The sequence below is a fragment of the Nothoprocta perdicaria genome, unplaced genomic scaffold (assembly GCF_003342845.1).
Source record: "Nothoprocta perdicaria isolate Ctin4 unplaced genomic scaffold, notPer1 scaffold_31, whole genome shotgun sequence".
Lineage (NCBI taxonomy): Eukaryota > Metazoa > Chordata > Aves > Tinamiformes > Tinamidae > Nothoprocta > Nothoprocta perdicaria.
In genome coordinates, this window is record NW_020455544.1 from 22,235 (window position 1) to 38,657 (window position 16,423).

General features: G+C 36.5%; 1 protein-coding gene across 2 annotated transcripts in view; it reads right to left on the bottom strand.

Moving 5' to 3' along the window:
- The window catches only part of DCLK2 (doublecortin like kinase 2), a 65,288-nt gene that overhangs the window by 22,118 nt on the left and 26,747 nt on the right, over positions 1-16,423 (bottom strand). Inside the window, exons 3-6 of one of the 2 annotated variants that reach the window (XM_026042620.1) lie at positions 12,027-12,129; positions 10,285-10,386; positions 8,909-8,956; positions 6,209-6,303 (exon numbers count right to left, since the gene is read on the bottom strand). In XM_026042620.1, coding sequence (XP_025898405.1) covers positions 6,209-6,303; positions 8,909-8,956; positions 10,285-10,386; positions 12,027-12,129 — 348 coding nt within the window. The remainder of the gene's footprint in view (positions 1-6,208; positions 6,304-8,908; positions 8,957-10,284; positions 10,387-12,026; positions 12,130-16,423) is intronic. The other variant, XM_026042621.1, reaches the window with a different exon arrangement.

Below are 16,423 nucleotides of genomic sequence, written 5' to 3' on the forward strand. Positions count from 1 at the left end.
CATTAACACCTTCACTGGTACTCGTTCTTTTGTCACACTGTTCAGGGCACATACCCAGCAATCTTTTTTTATTTCAGAAGAGGTGGAGACATAGGAATGAATGCAACAAAGAGTAAATGGACATGATCTGTGCACCAGAGTACTGTGTTTTATAAGCTAATCCATTAAAGCATAGGGATGCTTTATTAAAATCAAAATATATTTTAGGTCACCCCTTCTCCTCTGCACAATACTTCTGGCTGTCCTATGAAGTTCCACATCTTGTTTTCTTCACAGGCTATTTCAGCAGTTYCCATCACTCACCACATAAAGGATTAAAAAGCTTTTCTGCCCTAAGCACAGTATCTGCTGAGATGGCTTTGCATGACACCAGGAATGCAAATGCAGCATTTTTCATTTTAGCTGACATTGTCTGGTTACACTGCAGAATATTTTAAATCATTAACACTATTGTCAAGGAAAGAACTGAACTGACAGATAGGGATATTGTCTAAAGGCTCATGAAATGCTAATGAATGCTTAAGTTTCTAGTAGCAGCCAAGCGGCCAAATCAGCTAGAGATATTGTAACTAAAAGCCATACAACTTAATTTTGCAGAGTGACAAAACCGATGCTGTTTACCAGCACTTGGCATAGAAGTCGCATCAAAAAGCAGCCAGGCAGCTAGGACATTCAGCTGATCACTTAAAACTAGGCTATGCTGTCTGAGCAAACTCTTTATTTAAGAAGGATCAAGAATAAGAACATCTGGATTAACAGATATTGAAGTAAAATTGAGAGTCACTTTTAACCCGTCAGTCACATAATCTTCAAGCATAAAGTACGGATAGTGCAGCTGACCTGCTGTGTCACTGGGTGGGAATCCTCAGAATAAATCACTGCAGAGTATTTAGTCATCAGCCAGAAATATTAGTCATGTGTTTTGGGTTCTGAATAAGTGACAATACATGGGAATATCCAGCCAACATCTCCAACTTCCTTTATCCTTGTATTCAGGTCACAGCATGACTGGATAAATTCCTTCTTACCATAATACTTACACAGAGGAGCAAACAGGAACAGGAAGCTGGGGCTGTGTTACTGTACCAGAAACTGAGACTGCAGGTTGGCCCTTAGCCCTGTCTTACCACGACTCTGGATGTGAGTCTGAACGCCCTGTACAGCAGGGCCTCCCTGCAGTATGGGAGCTGTGGTCCTTGYCTCGGCCCTCACTAGCAAACCCGCTCTAGTCTTTCTTTACTGCATCACATCACAGTAGAAATGAACTCTCTAATGTCTGCATAACTAGTCAGAAACAATTACTTATCTACCCAGTGACATGTAATATTTTCAATATCTAGCATTGTTGGCATCCTAACAGCTGTACAGTACTACGAAAATGAAGTAAAAATTTTGGATGTGCAAGCAGACCAAATGCTTCCCTAGTGATCCTGTGGGTATTGATGAGAAAAGAATACATATTGCTTTGAGACCACTCTAGTAAATGCCGAGGGAAAATCAGATCTTTCAATAATTTCTCCTCATGTATTCAAGTCCACACACTCTTTTCCAATACTTAAAGTCCACTGCTGTCTTCCAACAACTTTGCCCTTAAACATGAAAAATTGAAAGTGCAGAGGACTTAAATCCATCCTCTGGCATCTCTACAGCAGGAAGAAAACTCCTAGGAAACTCAAGCCCAAGGCAGAATTTCACTCCCTGTTTCTGAAAACAAATTYAGAGTAGCAATGTCTCTTCAGCCCTTTGAATGAACCAGTCACCTCAGCACAGAGATGCTGCTGGCCAAGAACATCTTACACCAAGAGTCACTCCTGCTGCATTTCAACAATATGCAGCACACAGTATAGCAATCACTGCTTTTATCTCCCTCAGGTTGTTTCCCCACAGATAATTGGTGTTTTGACAGCACATCCAGAACCAAATGCATACAGCAACAGAAGTCCTGGGGATGCTGAGAAAAATCACAGTGAAGCCCTCAAAGAAGGTACTTAAAAGTTAGCTGCAAATCATTTTAAGTCTTGATTAAAAAAGTAAAACGTCTCAAACTTTGAATAGGAAWAAAAACTATTTGAAGCTACTTCAGACAGCGGTGATTTTTCAGTGGAAGAGTAATCATTTTTCCAGGCTCCCCAAAACCATTTAACATGTTGTTTTGTACATAACAGTATTTTATAAATAGTGACTCCACCTCGAGACGCTAGGTTCACCAAGATGACAGGTGGTTTCTGAGAAACACTCACACTAGGTATGCCATCCCCACACGTTCAAAAAATTAATTCCCARTGTTCTAATGGGTCCTTGACATATTAACTTAGCATTTTTCCCTTCCTTCCTAAAGTCATACTTATTAGAAACTCTTATTCTAATTAACTCTGGTTCCTAAATGTGCAAAACTATTTACAAACCTATGTTTAAACAACAGGGAGAGAGTGGCCCAAGTGCCACTGAAAGCCTGGTTCACAACTTCAGTCTCTGATTTGGGAGTGAAAAAGCAGAGCTTAAAAGTCTTCATTCAGGAAATGGTAGCAATAAAGGTTCTGAATTGTAAATTCCTGAGGGCAAGAAAAAAGAATTCCTCAGTGCCACTAGGTTGAATAATTCCATGCACATATTTTCAATATTCCACCTAACAGGAGTGAATGTGCAYAAAATGGAAGACATCAAAGCCTTGATGAAGACCTCTAATCCATCAAATCACTTAAGCACATGTTTAGCTTCAAGTACAWTAACTGTCTCATTGCAGTAGAAAGGGCCACTCCATAGCTTAAAGACAAGCAAGCGCTTAAGTGATTTGTTGGATCAATTTTTAATGCCCTTTCACTTTGGTCATTTGGCCAATCAATTAAAGTATTACTGCGACAAATTCAAACCCAAWGCTATTTAGCACAACTGGGATTTCCAAAAATGCCAAATGCCAATGTGAAGCTTTTTTTTTTTCCCCCCCAAATTATCTTGACTTCATGGTACTTAAATTCAAGAGGGGGCAGCAAAACACATCCAAGTAGACACAAGGAAATTACAGGACCTCATACAGGTCTCATTTTCCTCATCACTTCTTCCAAAAATGATCTGGATGATTTGACTAACGCTTTCAAACTGGGAATTACAGTACTACTGATACGTTAACAAGAAGAGTCAGAGTCAAAGTACCCCTAACAGGATTACATTTCTAACACTGCCTTGGATATAAACAAAGTGCTATACTCTTCAACTGTCATTTGTCTAGAACAGCAAAATGTCTCTCTTCTTGATCATTTGTCCTGTGTCACCTAACATACTGTTGCTTTTCTTGATCTATGAACAAATTTTGATCTCTGTGGGAAAGCTAAAAGAAATATAAAAAGCACAGCTYGCTCATCCAAAAAAGCATATTGTACAGAGCAGTCATTTATGCTTTTTACCTTTCATATTTAAATMCTGTCCTTGAAACAAACCCTCTGTAAAGTGAAATGCTTCATAATGAGCTAAACTGTAAAGTTAAAAATAAACAGCCTTCAGTAAAAATAACGGTGTGGGCAACTGTGTGTGCCGCTTTGGGGTAATACTTCTTCATACAGCACTCRGCTATACTCAAGAGGCATGATCATGTCATCTGTACTTGTTCTTTACTGGAATGAAAGGGGTTGTTGGACGATATTATAGCCTTTGTTGAGGTTAAATTCCAATGATTTTAATGTAATCTCAGACTCCAATACATTTTTTTTTAAATGCTTCTGCAAGATGAGGATTTTGGACAGGCCTGATTTGGCATACTGATTTACAGTACAGAACAACTAATTGCACAATGAGATTCTAGATGGAAGAGCTAAAAAGAGCAGAGGGAAAGTGCTTATCTTAAAAGATAAGCTGCTCTTCGGGACTAATTCCTGCAAGGGGTTTTTGGTCTCTGAGCCTACCACTGCTACTGATCTAGTGTTGTGAAGGAGGAATTCCTGGGGGAATGAAAGGGCTTCACTTTAAAAGAAGCGGCACGCAGACAATATGATGGAAKACTCAATGTGTGAGACTGAGAAAAAGAACAACATCGTCTTTGATATCTTTTGCTGGTTTACTGCCTTGATGACAAGGATTATCACTCAAGCTCCACATTCATCTTCACTTTCATTAGCCAGCTTCCAGCCTACAGTCACAGATTTTACTCTGGCAATCAGAGAAACATGAGTTTTTAGGGAATTTTGTGTGCAGCTGCTCTGTTGGCCTGCTCTTTGCAGCAAACACAAAAATCAACCTTGATTTGTTCCCTTTTCCCAACAACAAGAAAAACCAAACCAAAAAGAAAAAAAAAAAAAACCCACCCACACAGTAATTAGGCAAGACCAGATTCTCCTACAAGGCGTGTTAACCATTTCATCAACAAATAAATAGGAAATCTATTTTCTACATAGAACAAAACCAGGTTTCTTAAAGATTCTAGTTTCCCTTAAAACCATGCCTCCCTGTTACTGGTTTTGTGTTGCTTTCTTTGATTTTACTCCTACTTAGCAGAATATTGCTCCCAAACAGTCATCCCTGCTAGACCATCATCAAGGACAAAAGGGTCACTGCGAAGTGTACTCATTCTTTTTGGAACTTGTCCTGACATTCACCAGCTAACTCTGTCTCAGGAACACAACTGGGATTCTCCTACTACTGTCAGTGGGATAAAATCAGAGATTGCCACTACTTCAGTAACACACRTTAGGGATGATTAATTTGTTTCTGCTGTTTTCCAGCTCTTCGGTCATTTAGGGATGACCTATTTGACATGAAAACCCATTAGTACCCAGCATCAATTAAACTCCAAAATGAAAAAGTACAACAGCCTACTTTGGGGAAATTGACAGTGAAGGGGAAAGGGGACATGTCTGCTTCCCTGAAAATGGCTTATTACTATCAGAATTATCTGTTTTAATGGAGCTTTAATCTGCTAAAAGCAAATGGGAAAGCATGGGAGAAAATGAAACAAATTTTCTGGTTTCTCAACTTGTAATTTCATTAAAGGAGGACTAAAAGAGCATCTGTTAAGTATAGCTGTAGACCAGACAAGAAGGGAGCCTTAAGTCCAACGATTTTGAGGTCCTCTACAGTAAATCTTATTGGAGAGGTATTGAAACAAATTCTAAAATATGTAACTCTAGCTTTCAATGTCAGCAATATTTTTATTGCTCTTGAATACGCATTACAGAAGATAGTTATCAAGACAGAGAACACAGCAAAAGACCAGTCTTTTGACAGATGGACGACAGAATTCAATGACCTAGKGCAGAGATTGATACCATAAACCAAACAACTAAAAATGTATTATAATCTATCAAACATCACAATCTTTTCCTCAATTTATCACAGAAGCCTGCAGGAACACATGCAATACTCCAGGCAAAATGGACAAAGACTCAACAATTAGCATGTCAAAACCAAATCTAAATACTATTCTAATCACGTCTTTTGCTGGTCTCCTAATTGAGATAACAGTTTTCCATAAAATTATGCAGACTCTTCACAACTGTTTTGTTCACCAAGGGGAGCTATTACTTGATCAGAATAATTGAAGAGAAAATCCTCCAGTGTGCTTCAGAAAGGCTGCAATTGATGATATCATAAGAAAATTCTCCTTTGAAGGGCAGCTGTAAAAAAGCAGTAAAATGCTCTTTTCTGCTCCAAACCTTTCCTTTTGTTTTACCATGCAAAAGGCACAAAACAGCCTCTAAGAACTGTAAATGCTACCATTTCTTAAGTGAGAAAGGAAGAGAATTCCCCTGGTGCACCACAGAGTAAAGTCTCAGCCAGATGTCAGGTTCCTTACAAAGGACCTTCTCACATGCTCGCTGCTTTCAGACAGTAAATTGCATGAAGTGGTGTGCCACAAGATGAAGAAGAACGCTTCAAAGAAAATTTGGGGCAATGCTGCAGAGTGTAAGGCATACAGAAGATGATACTACATTTATAATATGCTAAAAGAGCATAAATCACTTCAGGGACTTCTGAACAAAGATTTCAAGGAAAATTTGGCAAGTTCAAGCTACCAGCACTCTAAATGTCTGAAAGTCAGATTCTGCACTCAAACAAAATAAATAAAAATCTCATTTTGGATGTCTTTACCACTTTTGATTCAAACTTACTAGCAAGCTGCCCTGCATATTCAGTACCTCATTTGCTTAGTTCTGCAGAACCACTGTAATACTTCATTCAATGAAAGGCAAGTCTGTTACTTTAATATTCTGGTACTAACCTTGAGTCCACGAAAGCTGCCTGGGCTGGTTGGTGAGGAACTGGAGGACTTGGTAGACTTTGGAGTGGATAACTGACTGCTTGGTGTTCCGTTAACTGGCCAAGGCAACAAAAGCAAATAAAGGAAATAAATGACGAGTGAAATAATCTSTTAACTTGCTTTTAAACATAACATGTCTCTCCGAATAAGTAGCACTAAAATCTGCATATGAAGATTAAAACAGACTTAAAGCATTTAAAAATAAATTTTATGCTCTCATACAACACAKCTTGATTTCAAGAGTTTTTTCATTTTAATTCCATTTTTTTTTTTTTTGTAGACCTGACACAACCTCTGCTATATCTCTGCTGACTTGAATAAGCACTTAGGTCAGTCCACACATTTTTCTATGAAAAAAAAAAATGATAAATTTCATTATGCAATTGGAATAAGAAAACTCTATGCAAAATGAAGTAATGCCATTTTCTCCAGCCAAATCTCTCTTTTTTTCCAAAAGAGTAAAACACTGGGCAGAAATTTAGGAGTTAAAAAGTTTCACAGCTAATTGTCAATGAAGAACCCTTTTTAGAGAAAGAAAAAACAACCTGCAAAATGGAAATTTATCTTTCAAGTAAATCGTGGCTACACCTCCACATCTTCTTTACACATGCAAAAGTCTGTCACAAATTATGCCTCACTTCTTAACCAGTGCTAGTGAGTTTATTTTTACAAGTGTCTGTTAACTTAAAACCCTAGAATTCTCAGTGCTAAACACTCCTTGTAACTACTATTTTTATTCCTAGTAGAGTCTATCTGTCAGTAGGCCAGGCTGACTGCTTTGCAGCTTCCACACAGCTCTGTTGTTCACAACAATCTCTCTCCTCCTTATGCATGATGTTAAGATACAAGTAGTTTGCATGTAGCTACAGAGTAAAATCTATCATGAAATCTGATGGCTTGGATTTATATTCTCAGATCTTTTTCCAGACTAAAAGCTTACTCTTTTCTACTGAAATTACTGTAATTTTGTTTATTCTTTTTTTTGTTTGTTTTTAAATTTAACAAGAGTTGCCATTCAGAGCAATAGGCCACTTTAGTTCAAGTTTTCTAAGAAGATGAACAAAAGGTTCGGGGAGCATGAATTCCTTTTACTAGCCCTATTCACTGCTTCTCATTCACTGCTTTATACCTTTTTTAAACTCAGCAAAACTATTTTTCCTTATTTTATAAAGACTTTGCTGGTATGAAGATGAAAAGGGTTGCTGAATGCTCACTGTTTTTTGCTTCTTCAAAGGTCATACACAATTTACTTTACATCTCAGAACTATTTCTGGTGTCTAAAGTTGTTAGTTCATCAACAAAAATCAAGTGTTTCATTAGAATAACCTGCCTCTAGACAGTCAATTATTACTACAGCAGCAAAAATCCWCTTACTAACAAATTCACTTTATACACCTCATAGAAAATTGTCATGTTCAGGAAAAATGACCTAAGGTCCACACTATGACATATCCTTAATTACTGTCTCTGTCACTACCATCTTTTTAAGCATGGAYAGACCACTAAACTGTATTTTTAGTATAATCCTCTTCCCTCTCCTAACTGCGTAAGGAAGAGCCCGCTAGGAAACACTCAGAGGGCCCTAACTCCTCACTAAGATTCATAGATGCACTTGGTGAAGAAGGGTAGTGCTCCAAGCCAAGGCTTCCACTTGATGACCTCCAGAGGTCCCTTCCAGGTTGAATCCTTCTATGATTTTATGCCAAATGGCACATTCTGTTGAAAAGTCTAGGTTTAAGAGAGCTGCCCGTAGATATGGCTTGACCTATGACATTGCATACAAGGGAACTGCTATGTGAACAGCAGTATTTTTTTTGTAAACTCGAAAAACGCACAAGCAATGTGCTTCATTTTTGGCACTTAGGTTAGTTCAATGCTGTTGATTTCTTATTATTTCGTGTATAGTCAGTTTTTTTCTTCTATTTTATTTTCTAAATATAACTTCCATTTTAGGCAGACTTTTTTTTTCCCCCCCACACGTATGGCAGGCTGAATATATAGATTTTTTTTCCTCTGTAGTTCTTAGGTAGGACATATGATCCTATTTTTTTTAGCATATGTAAGGCTGAAAAACTTTAGTACCTTTTAATAAGCTGAATTCAAATATGGTCCAAAGTCATAACTTCTATGGTACTGAATGCAAGTATGTTTCTTAAAAGAGACTTTGGATTTTAGCACAATGCCAGARATGACTTTTTTGAAGGTTTAAATGGGCCTCTTGGTGTTCCAGAACTTAGGATGAAGTAACACAAAGAGCAGAATGTAAGAAATTACAAATAGAATTAAAAACTACAGTGCACATTCTTGCATTGCTTTTTTTTCCTAGTAAATATTACCCTTCTTTGGATTGGTTGGTATTTTCTACTATCATACACTTTACATTACAAAGATACTGCTCTTCAGGATGTTCCTCTGCTTGTAGTAACATTGTACCTTTACAATTCTTACTTTGGCACCATTAGCCAAAGTCCAACTACTATACAGCATCCTTTACCTTACCTCATTCAGATGTTTTAACAGTTAAGCTAGACCCATAATATCCCTTTTTTATAGACCACAAAATATATTATGTTTTCAAAACACCATCAAATACAAAGGAAAAGGTTAATAGACAGGAAGGACACACACTGGTGATATACAGCCATAATAGTAATGGCTCACCTGGGGATTTTGCTGTAGAATAAGCACTGGACTGGCCACCCCTCTTTACTGTACTCATATATTTGACACAAAGGAAAAAGACATTAAGGAGAGAGGTTATTAAACAGCTCTGAACATGCATGATAGGAAGAAGTGTAATAAGGATAACTAAAAAATGACATGAGAAAAAATGACAAATAAAAAGAAGAATAAATACCAGACACTTTATATAAAATTTTCATATTAACCTAGCCAATGAAGGTTTCCAAGTAGAAATAAGGAATAACAGCACTGATTCTAAGTACTCTGGACAAAAGTCATAATTGGTAGATCTCCGGAGTTAACCGGATTGCCTGAAACTTTGTGGAACTTGTACTTCATGCTGCATTTCTCTTTTTGCTGTTATTGCAAACTTTCCTTGAAGTCTTTCAGTTTCAGTTAAATAGTCAAACTTTATAAACAGATTGTAAATATTCCACTTTTAAAGAGCTTAAGGACATGAAATGACTTCAATCAGTTTCAATTAAGCAAAACAAATATGGATATGAAACTATGGAACATGTTGCAGTTTTGAATACACGCACAGGAGYTTACATGCATAGGTACAGCTACAACAGAGCATTGTATATTTACATATTCAGAGTTTGATTTCAGGGCTACTTTTCCAGGTCTGAGGGAAAAAGAATCAATTAAGTTTTATTATATTTAGAAAATAAATGACCTAAAAAAGAAAGGGAAATAAAGTTTCTCCTTTTTGTTTGCATAAARAATTCAGTGCTTGGGGCATAGGGTATTTGGCCAAACCAGAGGTGAATATACAACATGAATACTTGTACAAAACTATAGGAAAGAAGGAAGAGTTTCTTTTAATGGGCAGTAACATTGCAGAAAAACCCCTAAAATGATTTGAAACATCAAAATCCTGTATTTTTATAATATGTGGTTTTTATAGCAAAAATCTTTCAGGTTCAAAACTTAGGAGTATACTTTAGTTCAATGAATATGAGTTCAAGCACATAGCCATCTTGTAGTTAATAGAGCATAATAAAGAAAATCAAGTGCTATGCTTTAAATGTATCCCAAGTGTACAACTAGCACAAGTTATTCTAGAGTTCACAAAATGATTTTTTGTGTTAATAAAAGAAAGAAAAAGCCTGTCTTCTTTAATGAAAGAAAAACAGAAAGTCTGTCTCTTCTCAGGATGCAAAGATAAATACATATTCTATTATACAGTAATGGATAGCAAGTCTATGAAACAAATTCTCATAGGTATTTTTCCCCTCAAGAAACAAAGCACTGCACTTTTATTTCACACAGGGACAAGATCTTCTTTATCCAATTAAGACATTCTAAGCTGTATATATTTTATGTGTTCAGTCCCATACTACAAGTTGTACCTGAGGCAGGTGACTTGCTCCGACGTGAAGGTCCCGGACTTTTGGATCCAGAATGCTTTATACCAGATGATCGGGAATAAGATGACTTCATAACACGGCATTCTACAAGCAGATAAATGGAGTTTAGAAAATAATTCTGCATACAGACTTTCTCCAAACCCTACTCTTGCTGTTTATTGTCCAGAAAATGAATTTTCTAAACACGTTTGCCTGAATAAAACAAATTTATAGAAGAATCTCCAAACTCGAACCCAATACCATACAAAATTTTTTRAGCTGGCCAAAAGCTGCAGTATTCTGAACACGGTATTTCTTCATCCCTTAAAACTGGATTATGACTACAATTTGGCTTTGTACCTAGGCACAGCTGAAACGGTTAAAGGGTCAGCTGATGCCCAGGTTCCTGTACTAACTTAGGAAGTCTTGCATGCTGTAGTGAGAGACTCATATAGGACACAGCAAGATCACCCCTTCTTTTGCAAGAAACTKACATTTTGACCAATTTTGAGGTGAAAATTGACTATTATTTTTAAAAGGTGAGACAACATGCCATTTACCGGCACCTATATATCATTAAAAAAAGCACAGACTAAATAGTAAGTCATACGTGTACTGGCATTTTAGAAACATTTTAATTACTACAGTTAGCATCCACTACAAATGTCTTCCAAACAGATCACATCAATCTCCCTTCTAACTTCCCCTGTTATTCATCACTATGATGTCAATGTAACTCAAGTCAAAATCAGAACCAGTCAACCTGGGATTTGCAGCGTGAGCTAATACAACCACTATCTCCCACACTTGCATGGGAAAAAATTATATCTTAATTCTTGTCACCATTACACTATTTGGATCAACACCATCAGCAATAGCAGAATGGCAGCCAGTTGAATCTCCCAACCATCCAAGTACATGGATCAGTGTAGATAAATATGTACTTAAGCTTTTTGATGAAACAGAAGATTTTCTAATAAAACTGTCACATCTGTAAAAAATTACAAAAAGAGTGCATGTTTTTGCTTTCAGTTACATGAGAGYAAGGCAAAACAACAACAACCACCACTCTTATTCTCCTCAATAATTTGACAATGCTTGCCAGGGCACGTTTTCATTGTCACAGATTCATTTTTCATAAAATAAAGTCAGTGYGATTCTACAGCTGAACCAATATGGACAGAAAAAAAACCCAAGAAAAACGATTTACACAATTTSATATTCCAAGCCAATTCTAAAGCTCCCTGGTAGTGTTCAGAGTTTTTTCTTGCACTTATGCAACAAATTTTCTCTTTATGGATCAGTAACTTTCTCAAACAAATTAAATCCATTATCTGTCAATGGAAGACAGCATGGACAAAAGTCTTTGTCTCACCTTCTCGCCTATTGTCCCCAAGCCTTTCCAACAATCTTCTAATATAAATTGACTCAATATGGGGTCTATAGCAGAGAAGACTGAAATGTGTGAAATAAGTAGAGCAATTCTTCTAGACCTGAAAAGAGCAGCTGCTTCTGTATTTTTGAAATTTCTCAAAAATCGAAGCCAGACAGCGATGACAGCATCTCACAGTCCACAGATATCAAAAAAAAAAAAAGTTTTAAATGGATTTCAGATATACTTTTAAAATTCAGTTCTTCATATTACTTCAGGGTCAGAAAATAAGTGAGATTTGTTAGTGCACTTTTTCCAATGTACAGGAGTTAAGAGTTGACTAGTCGGGTGAGTTCAGGATGTACAATCTTACCACTATGATCCAACACGAAGTCATCCTGAGCATACCGGTACTTCTCAGGTCCGCACGCAATGAAGACATCATCATCTCCAAAAAAGTCCTGCAAGCATGTCACCTTGACAGCAAAGCATACAAAGCAAAATAAATATATGCATTATTTTCAAACACTGATTTTTCAGTTAGTCAGCAACACTTAGTAAGTTTGTGCTTTCACAGCRCTTTTATAATGTGCTTTTATCATGTCTGAAATTCTCAGTTCTTCTAGTTCTCAAAGTGCTTTAGGGTCCGATAAAAACAATGGCAGGGAACCTCAGCTACAGAAACAAACAAATAAAAAAAAATATTGCTGCTCACTAGAAAAGGCACCTTCTCTTGTATTTACTACCTATTTTTTTTTGGTTAAAAAAAAATAAAACAAAAAGCAAAAAACAGACATAGACCATAGACAAACCTCAAAAGCTTAAAAAAAAAGGTTAGCTTGTCCTAGAGTACATATATACTTTAAACAAAACTAAAAAAAATCACAAGCAATCCTACCAAATTTCTCCTTGCAAGCACTTTTTCCTTGCAGAGACTTAGTAGTAAGATTTTTTTTTAAAATGTAAACTGATTAAGTGGGGCTTTTTTTTTGTTTTGTGTTTTTTCTCTGAATATGTTCTATGAGTCCTGTCCCTATCCTGAGTCCTTTCTAAAATTTCATATTCTCAGCAAGACGTGGAAATAAAACCTGTGTAGAAGCTAAGAATCAGAATCAACTGGTAAGACTATATAACTGAAGAATTAAAAGAAACAACATCTTCTAGGTAAATGAGGTTCTCTTCTTTTCCTGGTACCTGTCAGCACTATTTGCATATTTTACTCACTGTGATAATAGTAACTGACAGATATCCAGGAAGAGTCCTCTACTACCTGCAGCAGAAAGATACCCAGAATACCAGTGACAGCAGCTCTCTGCAATAGCCTCCAGACGGGCGTTCACACACCAGGCAGGTGCCAGAGCAGCTAACGCAGAGCAGCAGCAGCAGCTGCCCTGAYAACAGGATCCTCACTGTGGTACAAGGGCAGTAAAGACTAAAAGTWTGAATGTCTGTACATATTTTCTCCATATATCCATTATGGATGTTATGGATAACATCTACCAGGACACACCAAGCCCATATAACCAAATCATGTCTTAAGGGCAGTATTTTTAAAAGAAAATTCACGTAAATCTTCTGTTTTCCTGGGAATACAGCCTAATAATTAATTTTGGAGGCCTTTCATGCAAGAGCAGTTTCCATGGTGCAAGTAAACGCTAAAAATAAATGTCCTTCTACTCTATAATTAAAAAAGAATATATAAATTGGAGCTAACAGTAACAGTGCTCTTTTGGGGGTGGAGAGAACATGYGCACACGTGCAAATAAAGTACCAGGTTTAAGCTGAACTGAATATATTGTTTGTACTGGGTTCTGAATGCTGCCGGTCCACTGTGCTCTGACTTCCAAACCTCACGACTCCCAGTGTGATCCAAAGATCATCTGTATTTAGATTATATAACAATTGTTTTTGATTAAGTATTTCCTTAGTAGTACAACTTGTGTTTTTGCTAGGAAAACGAACAAAATTATTTTGTGGGTAGTCTTTTATGAAAAGCATGTCAGCCCTTCCCATAACTTAGGGATCATAATTTTTTTTTTTTTAAATGAAACTAGCAGGTGATTCTCTTCACTAAATACCTACGTACTGCATCTTACCCATTCTGTGCCTGTTCCTCTGTGCATGCTGCTGAAAAACACTGCTCAGTGCTTCAAAATATGTCCTAAAATGCCTTTCAGAGGAACAAAGATGGTATTAGTTAAGCTGCACATAAGTATTTCATAACAATCAAATCTGTGGTAATTTATTTCAAGCAACAACTCTCTCTTGCTAGTCCTGAAGCTGTAAGCTTCTATTTAAGAAGTCTGCAATCTGAATAGCTTTAGACACCTGAAAGAGGTTAAGCATCAGGAAGAGATCTAATTTCAAACAGAGAAACTTGAGTTTCAGATGTTTCAAATGTTTCAAATGTTGAGAACTTTTTTAAAGTCACAGTCGTGTGGTCTTTTTTTGTGGTCATCCAATCTGAATGCAATTCAGAATGAATTATTTCTTGGTTTATAATGAGTAAAAGATCCATATAGCACTTAGAACATGCGCTTTCCATCTGTGGCCTTGCAGGAAAGCTGTATCAGAATGTCTTTCTCCTGTCTATRGCTGCAGTTACCACAGATGATGTTTTTTAATAGGAACAAGATGAACTCATTTGCATAGATGAAAAAATGAAAAAAATAAGTATTTTTTAAAGGAAGACATACAAAAGGTCATGAGAGGGTTCTTTCRTGTTTATCATTATAGCCAACAGTAGACAGGCTAAGGACTTCCATGCCTCCTTTACTTCCTCTTTCATTTTTAGAMATCTAAAATTAAAATATACCTAGAAAAGCTATTTAGAAAGGTTTTAAAAATGTAAATTTGTTAAGCATGGATATTTTAATGAACATTATATGTGTTAAATCCTATTTATATTTCTTAGTACCCTTTCCTAGTCTTTGCTTATATTTTGCTGGCAAATCCACCACCTTCTCTACATTTAACATAAAGCAAACAAACAAAAACCTACTGGTGTTTTTTCGGTTATACATACATTATGCTACAAAAGTAGAAGAGTTCACATCATTAAAAGTACTTTGAAAGCACAAATGCTGTTTACAAACAGAAGGAAAAAAAATCAAGTGAGAATGTGAAAAAAGTAGTTGGGGATTTGGCTGGAAAGGAAGAGAAACACACTCATTTGAAAATCAATTTTCAAMACAATGATAACATACTGACAAATTAAATTTGATTCTTAAATAGGTTTGTATTTCTGGCAAATATTTATAACCAATCTATGAAGTCAGCTCTACCCAAAGAMATACTGCTTCAGGCAGATTAAGCTACAGGACTAGAATATACAAACTATTATCCTACTGACAGCCCTTTCCTAGAACTATTATATGCCTAAAAATGTAATTTGCACCAACACCTACTGCTAGCTCTGAATCCATGAGGCAAAAGACATACTGCCATCAGAAAACATAACAGCAGTCCATCTTTTATAGACAGATTTCAGCAGGAGTTTAGGAACTATTCTTCATAATTAAGTTACAATTAGAAGAGCTAAATGATATGAATGAGTCTTTACCTACAAGACAAAGCCTTACCTCCTTCATTCTTCTGTGAAAAGAAATCCTACAGACTTTTGAAAACTGAAGCCACAATTTTAAAAATGCATTAGAAAATTACCAAAGATTCCAATTTCTCTCAAATCTTAAAAAAAAAGAATTGTAGCCAATCATAATTAATCTAGTATTTGCTTATTCCTTTTTTTTCTACTAGATAGTTCATAAATAAATCGAATTTCTTTCCCCCAGGAAAATCCCTAAGTCAAAGAAGTCTTTCTGCTTCAAAGGAAGTCAGACCATCCAGTGTAGCTTTTGCATGGCTGTCAGAGGAAGGAAAAGTCAGAGGCAGGAAGCAATGAGTAGCAAACAGAGTACAAAGCCAAGCACATTGTCATTCTCTTGACCCAGCAGAATTGGAAGTGTATTAATATCTCACCYCTTGAGCCACAAGAGTATGACATCTAATTTTTATTTTAGTCTCATTTATTAACCATGAAGCAGTCAACATAAAGAAAAGACAGCCTTAAAAGATCAATTTATACTGTAGTATCATTTTATGGAATAAAATCAAATTTACAAACAGAAGTAAGATACATTCTCTTTTAAACATTTTCTGAGGATTTTATCTACTTCAAACTTCTAGTAAAAAGGAGTAAAGTTTCAAAAAAATTAAATTGTAAGTGCCCTTGCTGGAACCGCATACATCTTTTCAGCTCAGCAGGAGTTAAAACAGGCAGCCAAGACAGAAACTCTTAAAACTTTTTTTTTTCCGTTATGCATTGTTGCAACAAGCTGCCAATTGCTTGTTCAGTGTCAGCATGAAAAATTTAGATACAACCTCTCTGCTAATACCTTGAATCAGAGGTGTCTCAACAATCCTCCTGGGAAGTGCTACTTCACTCTCACTGGGAAAGATTGCAACTCCCTAGTCCCAAAGGTCACTACCTTTGCCCTGCGCACCAGTCTTTGTTTCTGAACAATCAGAAGTCAATTATTTGCCTATTCTCCCTGACAAATCACATTGGTAACCATCAWGTTTACTTCCTCTTTTCAAATAAAGCTAGTTTAGTGTTTCCACTTCTTCACCGTGGTATAAACAGTTCCCTTTAATTTCCTGCAGTGTTTTCTGAAGCTGTCAGGCTTACAGTTCAAGGGTTTAGACCAATGTATTTTTGTTTTTTAATATACATACAGGATACTGAGTTTTCCTTGCATAAGGGCAGCTTGT